The 11983-nt window shown below is 46.7% G+C and overlaps 1 protein-coding gene across 1 annotated transcript in view; it reads right to left on the bottom strand.

The window, feature by feature from the left end:
* Window positions 1-2157: 2157 nt before the first annotated feature.
* LOC125311932 (AT-rich interactive domain-containing protein 5B-like) overlaps window positions 2158-11983 on the bottom strand; it is a 75570-nt gene continuing 65744 nt past the window's right edge. The window contains exons 10-11 of the mRNA XM_048270330.1: window positions 5903-6098; window positions 2158-5524 (exon numbers count right to left, since the gene is read on the bottom strand). Of these exons, the coding sequence (XP_048126287.1) occupies window positions 3299-5524; window positions 5903-6098 (2422 nt within the window). The 3' untranslated portion in view covers window positions 2158-3298. The remainder of the gene's footprint in view (window positions 5525-5902; window positions 6099-11983) is intronic.

Genomic DNA, 11983 nt, shown 5'->3' with positions numbered 1-11983 from the left:
TGTATGTGATGTGCTTTGACATCATCAAACGTCTAGTCTAGTAGCCTACTCTGAGTAGGGTTTGTTTGAAAATAGTACTTTTACTTATTGTGATTGAGTAGAATTTCAGTCATGTACTGTAACTGTACTTTTACTTGAGATTGAAGCGGACATTGATCTTCTTATAGGAGCCAATACCCGAAGAGCCCTTGAACCATGGCAGATTATCAATGCCGAAGACGGTGGCCCTTATGCAGTCAAGACGGTGTTTGGATGGGTGATCAATGGACCACTCAACTCTTGCACTGCTGAGGAGTCTTCAAGATTGCCAACTTTAACTGCAAACCACATCTCTGTGACAGAGTTGAAGGATTTACTGGTACAGCAGTACTATCATGATTTTCCCGAGAGGAAATATGATGAAAAGAAAGAGATGTCTGCTGAAGATCTCAAATTCATGCAGAGTGCCAAAGGCTCAGTAATGCTCAAGAACGGACATTACTATATGTCACTTGATTTACACCATATGAAAATAAAGGAAAAAGAAAAATGCTTGACGCCGACTAGATATTCTAGTTTGATTTGACATGTCTACCAAAATTGGATAGTCATAGATGTTGGGAAAGTGGATGCATGACAATTTTGAGAACCCATGTTGAATTATAACGTGTATTAATGGGTTGACATCGACAGCAGAATTTACAATCAAAGGTTATAAACTAGCGACACACAGAAATAGACTAACGTTAAGCTACGCACGAGCATGCCCTTATTAGCCTATCTGACCTGACCATCATCGAAAAATTCGATGAGACAAAGTCTTGCGGATGTAAATAACGTAGACTAACAGTGAGGTTGTTGCCGGGTTAACTGATTATGGACTGACTATGGGTCTGATTATGGACTTTTTCGACTTGGTGGTCAAACTTACCACTTTGTTGTAGAGACAGTTGACACCTAGTTGCATGCACTATGCAACCTGCTGCCAATGGTGAAATTTCGCGGGGGTCACTGCCTGATGGTTATGGGTGAAACCATTGTTAGGGGGTGGGGGATTCTAAATCGGCGATTTCTGTTTGAGAGGAGTTTGGTGCGGGTTTCACACCTTCTCACAGTTCTCAGACCAACATGTATGAACATAAAATATACTTAAAAAAATATTATCTGATTTATAAATGGGGTGGCAACAGGGGTGGCAAGACTGTGTCTCAGGGGTGGCAGCTGCCACCCTTTGCCACCCCGTAGATCCGTGCATGCATGTGAAGCCTATATGTCTCATCATACTTTTCGTTTTCTTCGCACAGTCTTTTCTGTCTCGTCCTTTCTTTTATCCCCCTGCGCTCCTGAGCCGCCTCCACCCTCATCATTCTGCCCCCATCCTATCGTTACCTGTCTCCTGCTCTGTTTCTTTCGCTTCTCCTCTTCGATCGCTTTAATTAGGCCTTTTGGACAGTCTCCCTCTCTTTAGCCAGTTTTCCATGTTTGCGTAGCCTTCTACCTAGCCCATACTTCCACAAAACTAACGTGCCAGATATTCTGGCTACCCGCAGGAAATCACGTGCATTGTGGGTAGCTAATTTTTTAATGAAAACATAGCCTACTATAGAGTTTACAAATGATTTCCTTTAAAGAAAATTTTCTTTTCACGTTTCCATATCATTATAATCCGATTCGAGATGTATTATTTATTAACTAATTGGATTATTAATTAATTAATCATTTTTAGCTCCTTTCCGACATTGCCCTTTTCATCTCACGCACCCCCTAGTGGCAGCTCGCGTACCACCGTTGCTATGCGTACCACAGTTTGGGAATCCCTGGTGTAGTGGATAAGGGGCAGGGTGTGTGTGTGTGTGTGTTGGTAGTGTAGTGGATAAGGGGCAGGGCGTGTGTGTGTGTGTGTGTTGGTAGTGTAGTGGATAAGGGGGAGCATGGAGTAGCCAGAGCATGTTGTGTGTTGGATCCCTGTCTGCCACCCATTGATGAGCACGTAACCCAAATTACTGTGAGGAAACTGGCCCTTATAAATTGACATATTATTTATAGATTATTATTGTCACTTCAGAGCATTGTAGTAATATATTGTAGTAATATATATATATATATATAAAGTGATATATCCCCACATTTTACCATGTTGTTGATTGCACATACCACGAGTAAACACAGACACAAACATTTTCCTTCAAGAAAACCTTTAATATGACATTCCTAGACAATATGCTGCTAATGAAGTGTTTGTTTGGAGTTTAACAGTGCAAGTCCAATAATCGCCTCCACAAAAGATCAGCAATCATATTTGTCCACTTAATAACGTCTCTTACTGAACAGATACCTTCCTCTTGCACTGGTTATCCACTTAATAATGTCTCTTACTGAACAGACACCTTCCTCTTGCACTGGTTTGGCTGAAACTCTGGTGTGCTGGGGGAGATGCGGCCCAGAGCTGGCCCACAACCTGGTTTATTCTGTTTCTGAAGACCATGTCCAACTTCAGTCAGTCTTGGTACATCGGTGGGAAACTACACATCGATCCCCACATCCCCACGTGAGACCACCTCGAGACACACGTGAGAAATACGGATGAGCTGTGGTGGCCATGTGAGTCCAAAGGGAGATCATGAGATCATGTAAGTTTAAATGGAGATCATGTGAGTCCAAATGGAGATCATGAGATCATGTGAGTCCAAAGGGAGATCTTGAGATCATGTGAGTCCAAATGGAGATCATGAGATCATGTGAGTCCAAATGGAGATCATGTGAGTCCAAATGGAGATCTCCAAATGGAGATCATGTGTGTCCAAAGGGAGATCATGTGAGTCCAAATGGAGATCATGAGATCATGTGAGTCCAAATGGAGATAAATGGAGATCATGAGATCATGTGAGTCTAAATGGAGATCATGTGAGTCCAAAGGGAGATCATCTGATCCAACAAAGCACGGTGTGTCTACTGAAGCTGTTCCTGTTCAGGAGGCACCCAACTCAGACAGTATATAAGATATAAGGCTTCTTGACACACAGTTAGTCCTAAGACATAAGACTTAAGCCACTCAGACAGTCCTAAGATATAAGGCTTAAGCCACTCAGACAGTCCTAAGATATAAGGCTTTTTGTTTTATTTGTAGGCTTTAGATGACACAGTGTTTTCAAGTTCAAGGTCACACCGTCACTAATGCCTCTTATTGTAAGACATTCATGAGATGTGTGAAGCTTGTGTATATGTACATATATGCGTGTGTACACAAACGTATGTGTGTATATATATAGTATGTATATGTGTGTGTATGCACATATTTGTGTGTGTGTGTGTGTGTGTATCAGAGTTGTGTGTTGGGCTGAACAGCGGGCAGCTGGGGCGCAGGGTGTGTGTGAGGCGGGTTAAACGGGCGCAGTGGGTACATGCCATGGGGCGTGGGCTCACTGAAGCGCCCCGTTCTGTGGGCAGAGGACGCCTGGTGGACGAAGGTCTGGGCGGGCGACCTCACCAGCTGCCCCTGCATCATCAGGGCATGCAGCACAAACGGGGGTGCCACCCCCGTCGCCACAGTGCCCCCTCGGCTCTTGAGGAAGGCCAGCGGGTGCGGAGGGGGGTACCCTACCGCCCGGGGCCCCTCGCAGGCCCCCTCCTGCGCCCCAAAGGTGCCCGCGGGGCACAGGCCGCCCAGGTGGCGTGCGTGCTGGGGGCACCGGTGGCCTTGCGAGGAGTAGCTGTTTAGGTGCACAGCCCGCGCGGGCTCAGCGGGCGCCGCTTCCTCCCCCTGCCGCTCAGAGACGCGGGCACACCCCCCCGAGCCCGCGGGCGCTGACCACTGCCGTCCAGGGAGACGCGGGCACAGCGCTCGAGTCTTTGCAGGAGGCGCCCTGCGCTCTGGACCCTCTAGGGGGCGCCGGACTCCTCGGACAGTCTCTGATGTCTGCCAGAGACCACCGGGTCGTTTCACTCCTCCCGTGCCACTGACGCCCGCGGGCACGGACACCTTATAGGCCAGGCTGGCATTTCGGATGGGCACTGGGAACCTGTGGCAGGATATGCCATGGGCATCTAGGCCCAGCTGTATGGGAGCGGGCACTCTGCAGTCCCCGTGCATTGTGGGATAGTTATGACCCTTGGCAGGCGGCGTCTTACGAGGGCTCAGGCCGGCTGGTTCGTCGGCCGCTTGCATGTTCACGGACGTTCCGTGGTGTCCGAGGTGTGCTGGCAGGGGCTGCGTCGAGTACCTCTCATCGATGACCACATCTGGAATGTTCTGTGCAGCCCCAGCGATCTCACCTGTCGCCCCGGCCCTGGACGGACACACCTGCACCTGCGTTCCCAGGTGCTGATGCTGGCGATGGTGCTGCTGGCTGAGTCGGTGCTTGGTGTGGCGGTCGAGGCTCTGCAGGTGTGGGGACGAGTAGAACACCTGTGCCCTGTGTCCAGAGGCCACAGTCTCCTCACAGGTCCTCATCTGCACGCATTCCAGGACCTGCTCGTGGGTAGCTGTGGGCAGCAGATGTGCCTGCGGAGAAGCCTCGTCCCTGCGGCAGGACTCGGGGCCTGCTGGGGGGGTCCTCTCCCCTGGGGAGCCTGCTGGGGGGGTCCTCTCCCCTGGGGGGCCTGCTGGGGGGGTCCTCTCCCCGGGGGCGGTGCGGCACGGCGGCCTGGAGCTCTGGCCGTGCTGGATGACGGAGGGCCGTGCGGCGGAGGCCGTCTCTGGGCTGGAGGGGTGAGCAGGTGGCGCCCCCTGCTGGCCGACAGGGTCAAGCGTGCTGGAGACGACGCCCCAGCTACAGCTGCCCCCACGCGCCGTCACGTCTGAGCGAGCAGCAGCAGGGGGCGCCGTGGGGTAGTTTTGGGGCGCACACCCCCCACCCGCGCACACCTGGGAGAGCAGCTTCTTCTTGGCCAGGGGGGACAGGACACTGTGAGGGGTGCTGAAGTAAGGGGCGCTGTGGGCGTTTGGGGGCGCCCCCTCCAGGCCTCGGGAGCGTATCAGAGCCCCGCTGTGGGCATTTGGGGGCGCCCCCTCCAGGCCTCGGGAGCTGGTCAGAGCCCCGCTGTGGGCGTTTGGGGGTGACCCCTCCAGGCCTCGGGAGCGTATCAGAGCTCCAGGTGGAGAGCCTTCAGCTGCCTCCCTCACAGGACCCTCCGGCTCCATCTCCCTCTCAGGGATGCTACCAGACACACAGGGCTCCAGGGCACCCAGGGGCTGCAGAGAGTGGTGGCCAGGAGAGGAGGCCTGCCAGTGGGCTTCGGGTGGCCGCGCCTCCCCTTGGGAGAGGCTGCCCCTGGAGGCATCTTCGTCCTGGTGACAGAGTCTTCCTGATGGGTCTGCGACTGAAGGTGACGGATGCTTTCGGTCGGTCTGGAGAGAGAGGTCCGCGTGGATGTGATTGGCTGGTTGGTGGTTGTCATGGTGATTTGCTTGAGTGGAGAGAGCTTCTACTTGTTTCACGGTAACCTTGAGCTCCTCCTCCTCTTCCTCCTCCATCTCTGTCTTGCTGTTGATGCTCACATCTCTCAGGTGCACTGAATGCTGCAAACCTTCACCGTCATCTGAACCCTGTTATACACACACACACACACACACGTAGAGGAGAAACAGTGAGTCAACTTGGCTTTGCATGCAGTACTAGTACCAAACACTAGAGGGAGCTATGACATCAATAAAAACACACTGATATTTTGTATGTGCTACAAGCAGCACTACTGATGTGAAAGGTGTAGCTTTCTCTCTCTGATGGACAAGTTTCATTTTAGCTTCTGTGACAAACAGACCAGAACAACCCACTCTCTCCATTTTCTCCTTCCTCAACTGATAGGTGGTTGAATTACGACTTTAAACTGTGCTTGTTTAATAAAGTGTCGAATGGTTTGGGCTGTGGTTGATTTTGACTCAGTGGTGAGCTGTTTAACTGGTGAGATGTGTTGTTTAACTAACCACAGAGCTCTGTGGTTGGGTGTCGCTCTGAGGCTCCTGCTTCAGGGCTGCTCCAGAATTGGGATGGCTAGATATGGGGGAGGAGCCTTGATCTGTACTTTCTGCAATGGACACTGGCTCCGCCTTGATGGGGCGGAACTCAACACCAGGCCCCTCTTCCTGTCCCTTTGAGTATCTCTCGTATGGAAGCAGCAACCTGGGGACCAGAGAGGGACACACAGATGCAGGACACAATTTACATGGAGCAACAAAAAAGACAAAATAAAATGTCTTTCCATCATTGAAAGCCTCTCTGATACCAACATACTACCATACTCCAGATTGGTACTCAACAAAACTCATAACACTGGCTCATCCATTAAGCTTTTTATACAAATACAGCCGGGGTATGTAAGTTATTATATTACTGGCCGTTATTACGTTTTTGGTTACACAATACACCCCCCCATATTTAAACACCATGTATGATGTAACATGGCCTAACAATGTTAAATGACAATGGGTAAAACTTTACTTGGGTCGGTATATAAGCCCAGTAGAGTCGATGTAGCCTATTCCAGAGTTTAAAAGCATTTGTGAAATTGGCCGCCTATTAGTGGATGGCAGCGTAGGCTAGGCTATATGGCCTGGGTCGCTTCCAGCGTAGGCTACGCTACAGGCCTTTACAGCCTCAGGGATATTGTTTACCAACCCTTCTCCCATTTGTGACATATTGCTTAAATATGCCAACAAGAACGAGACGTGTCCGGCACTCTCTCTCACTCGCTTTCTGTCATTCTTCATCGTCCTGACATTAAAGGCATAAAAAGCCCCCAAAAAAAAAAAAAAGAACGAGACGTGTCCTGGGGAGTTTCTGTTTGTACTGGATACTTGAATATGGATGATATCAGGTGCGTAAAAAATATGTTTGGATATTTTGTGTAGCCTATCCACTGTTGGAAACGATAGGCTATGACCAAAATGGAGGATCTTTGACAGGAAGTTCCTAACCTAGTGGGTGGGAATGTTCAGATGGGGGAGGGGGGGGTAGTCAGCACCCTATATGGCTCTGGGGGTAGTAACATACTGTAGTCAGCGCCCTATATGGCTCTGGGGGTAGTAATATTCAAATTTCTCCTATTGTGATGTCTCAATAAGGGAGATTTCTGACTAGCTCACAGAAGCACATAGTTTCTGACATCAACCTCTCTCAACTAACCCACAAAAACTCAACGTACGGTTTTGTTTCGCACCTGGAGCGTTTGTAGAAGCATCAGAGACCCAAATGGAAGTACAAAAGCACAGACAACGTGAGTTTTGCATTATATGGCCCCTTTAAAATGCTTCTGTCAGGGTTTAAAGAGTTTAGTTAGTTCTCTGGATCATAGCCCATTGATATACAACATCAGGTACACACACACACACACACACCCATTAACACCAGGGCGTCCTCACGACAGTAGTCCTATAGTACTTCCTCTCTGACCAACACACACACAGACACACACACACAGACACACACACACACACACACACACAGAGACACACACATATACTGTACACACATTTATTCATTTCCAAGTAAACACCCCACTGGCGTGTTTATCTTCCTGAGCCAAAGTGGAATTCAAAGCACAAAACTAGGAACAACGACAGCATCCGTCAGGAAACCAAAGACTGCTGGGAATTGCTCTGCTTTGGGAAATGAAATGCAGTGTTTACACTCTAGTTTTAATTAATACTTTAAATTAAATATATATTTTACATTCTATCTTTAACTAATACTTTAAATTAAATATATCTTTTACATTCTATCTTTAACTAATACTTTGGAAAATGAAATGCAGTGTTTACATTTTGCAGGACCTTTTGATTAATGTTATAAACTTTTCTCATATATGGTTAATATGGCAACCGGTGACATAAATCCATTTCCCTTCAGGGGCTGAGGGTGATTAGTCTTTTACAGGCCGTTTACACTAGCTATTTATCTTTCATAAGGGCAGATTACGCTCAAAATGTGTGTGTGTGTGTGTGTGTGTGTGTGTGTGTGTGTGTGTGTGTGTGTGAGAGAGAGAGGGAGGAAGAGAAAGCACAAAGCAACCAGACAGTTTCTATAAACATAACTGGGACTAAGAGTTTCTCATATTCCCCATAACAGATTCAGCTCACTATGCGGCCCACACAGCAAGATGCTCACATCTGTTTTTTTATGTTTGACGGAGTGAGACGGAGAAGATGGCGCCAGTGTGTCAGGCATGCCGTCAGGTGCTCCACCTGTTGTGTGTGTTTTTACTGTGTTTTTACTCTGCTGGTGTATGATCGACAAACGTTGCTAAGCCTGAGAATCAAAGCCAATGATCTTCTCAAACTGGACTATCACGGGGGGAAAACTGAACCGAATTTCCTATCAGATATCCTGTCATACCTGCACTGCACTCCAGCTCCACCGCCTCGGCAAAAAAGCCACCGACGTCGGGGGAAGCGCAGCGGCTGTCTTGTGAGGCTGAGGGCTGTCGGCATACGTATTGTTGATAATGTCCCTCCCCGACTTCTTAAGGAGGTTTTTCAGACTGTTGGACCATCATTTACTGCAGTTATTAATAGCAGTCTGACCTCTGGAGTGGTTCCAGGTCATTTTAAATATGCCGTTGTGCAACCTTTGTTAAAAAAAACCTGGGCTGGATTCTACTATTTTGGCAAACTTCAGGCCGATATCCAAATTGCCATTTCTGTCTAAAATCTTAGAAAAGATTGTGTATTCCCAGCTCATGGACTTTTTAAATGAGCAAAATATCATTGAGATCTTCCAATCTGGCTTTAAAACATTGCACAGCAAAGAATCAGCGCTTTTAAGAGTTTTTAATGACATCTTTTTAGCTACTGACTCTGGTTACTGCATTGTCCTTGTACTACTTGATCTGACTGCTGCTTTTGATACAGTGGACCATAAAATCCTGATTGCCTGTTTGGAGCAGTGGGTGGGCATCAGAGGCACAGCTCTGGAATGGTTCAGGTCCTACCTGTCACATCGAACCTTCTGTGTTAATGTTGGTGACTGTGTCCTCCACTGTCCCCCTCTCATATGGGGTACCACAAGGCTCTGTGCTTGGCCCTCTTTTATTTTCTCTCTGTCTTCTCCCCCTTGGTTCAATTCTCAGGAAACACGACATTTCTTTTCATTGCTATGCGGATGACACACCGATTTATGTCCCTCTTAAAAAGTCAGATGCTTACAGTATTAAGCCATTGCTAGAGTGCCTACATGACATTAAAGCCTGGATGTCTCTTAAGATTTTAAATTTTAATGAAAAAAAGACTGAAGTCATGGTCTTTGGTGGCACTACTGTGACCCCCCTGGTTGATCTGGGTTTGTTAGCACAGTACCACAAGCCAATCATGACAAATTTGGGGGTAAAAGTTGACTCTGACCTTAAATTTGACAGCCAGATTAAATCTGTGGTAAAATCAAGCTTTTTCCAGTTGAGGCAGCTGGCAAAAATTAAACCAGTCCTTCAAAAACAGCACTTTGAAACAGTAATCCACGCCTTTGTGACCACCCGGCTGGATTACTGCAATGCTTTTAACCCCAGGTAGTGTGCTGATGGTATGTATATGTGTTATGTGGGCAGTATATTTTATTTATTTTATTTTATTTTATTTATTGGATTTGAGTTGGTTTTTAATCTCTTTTTACTTTTATTTTAGTTTTTATGTCTTTTTATTTTTATTTATTTTAGTTAGTTTTTATCTCTTTTAATTTTAATACTTTATCCTATTATTGTGCTTCTGTGGTGTCTTGTGTGTTTCTTATCTTGCTGTACAGCACTTTGGGAACCTTGTGTTTGTTTAAACTGCTATATAAATAAAGTGGATTGGATTGTGTGTGTGTGTGTGTGTGTGGGAACCTTGTGTTTGTTTAAACTGTGCTATATAAATAAAGTGGATTGGATTGGATTGGATCTCTTATGGGGCCTCCGATCCCATACCACCCCATTGCATAACAGACCCACCTAGTGCCTTATATAAGCTATCAGTTAGAGAGAGAGGGGTGAGGTGTAGAGAGAGAGAGAGAGGGAGAGAGGTAGAGAGAGAGAGTGGGAGAGAGAGAGAGAGAGAGATAGAGAGGGAGAGAAAGAGAGAGATGGAATACAGGCTAAACTGACCGCAGTGCAGGACAGGCTGACTGGACAGGCCGGCCTTTTCTTTCTTCTTATAGCAGAGATGGCAAAAACAGAATCGCTAGTGGTGACATAAGCCAAGCAGCCAAGCAGGCAGACTACGTATTAGAAGCTTTATGTAAGGGCTCACTCGCTCAAAGGGACCAGGGTGTGTGTGTGTGTGTGTGTGTGTGTGTGTGTGTTGGGGGTGTCTGATAAAATAACTAAGAACTCATTCTGTGTGTGTGTGTGTGTGTGTGTGTTGGGGGTTGTCTGATAAAATAACTACTGTAATAACTCATTCTCTGTGTGTGTGTGTGTGGGAGTTCATGGGAGGAGGTTATTAGGCGTTCGCTGCGCTCGCCTGGTGCAGAAATAGAGGAAAATGGTCTGGATCATTTCCACATATAAATGCCCCCCTTATGTCATTTCCACATATAAATGCCCTCTTCATGTCATTTCCACATATAAATGCCCCCCTTATGTAATTTCCACATATAAATGCCCTCTTCATGTCATTTATATTCTCCTTCTCCAGATTAACTCCTGGTCAACACATCTGCGGAGGTTGGTGGTGTCATTGTGGAGTCCCTCTGATGCAGTTTTAGTTTTTACCACTAGAGGGAGAATCATCCTTTAAGTACCCGATGACATCACCATAAAATCCTGTGAGCTACTGTGGGATAGATTTAAATGAGATACTATATTCAAATGGGGTTTCAAAAATAGGTTTTTCTCATTCTAGATAATATTATATAACCAAGAGGAGATTATGACAGTGAAATATTCCTGATACTTTTCAACTCTCCGTCTCTCTCTCTCTCTCTCTCTCTCTCTGTCTCTCTTGTCTCTGCTAAAACTAAAATTAACATCATGTTCAGAGATGGAATGCTGTATCTTGTGCAACGCATCATTTCCTGTTTTTTTTGATAATGCACTAATTTCTCTCTACAGTGCTGAACACAGGAATCCTCTCTCCCAGCATCCTCTCTGGTAAAATGAAGTCAACTCTCCCAGCAAACTGTTTGTGAAGAGGCTGATTGGAGTAATGTACTAGTGTGACCGGGAAACACAGTGTGCAGACCTGGTATGGGTTCCGTCAGTTCTGCCCCAGAACGGGACCAGATCAGACCCAGTTCTCCTGATCGGGTTGATTCGTCAGTGTGAGTGAATAACACACTCCCTGAATTGGCACTTAAAAATGACACTTCCATCACTGAACCCATAAATTTACATTAATGCTCTGTTATTTTTCAAGAACTATTTTTAGATAGAAAAAGCACTGTTGCTATGACAGCCTTCCTCCCTCCCTCCCTCCCTCACTCTCTCCCACACACACACACACACACCCTTGCTTCCTGATGGCTTCAGGATAATTAATTGGTTGTGGAATGGTGTTTTTCTGCAAAGTGAGCATTTTTCCAACATCCACACTCTCGGCTTGCACGGACTAAGCACCAGGCTAGGCTACAGTAATGGTACGATTGTGTGTGTGTGTGTGTGTGTGTGTAGTAGTAAGCACCAGGCTAGGCTACAGTAATGGTACGAGTGTGTGTGTGTGTGTGTGTGTGTGTGTAGTATAAGGCGAGACACGGCAGGTGAAAACATCGTTTTTTCATGCACTGATCATTTTCGAGATTTTGAGCTGGTATGTTACCTTAGCATGTATTCTATCACACTACTACAACAAAAAAGTCCGATTTACACATTTAGGTGTTTATTTCATTATATTGTGTCTACTCGCGCCTGTATATTTCTCCTAAATTCAGCAAAAGTTAGCATTCTAACCTTGCATGCACTCCCGCGACCGTGGTCCAAAACATAACATGTGTACTACCGTTGGAAAGCTCCGTTTTTCCTGTATCACGCTATGTAATCCATATATGGACACTTCCTTTGTATCAGTAACCAATCGCGAAAGTTCAAAGGCGAGTCTAGGCTG

This window comes from Alosa alosa, chromosome 18 (genome assembly GCF_017589495.1).
Source record: "Alosa alosa isolate M-15738 ecotype Scorff River chromosome 18, AALO_Geno_1.1, whole genome shotgun sequence".
NCBI lineage: Eukaryota > Metazoa > Chordata > Actinopteri > Clupeiformes > Clupeidae > Alosa > Alosa alosa.
Note: the sequence above shows the minus strand (reverse complement) of the source record. Positions and strands in the feature narration are given on the sequence as shown.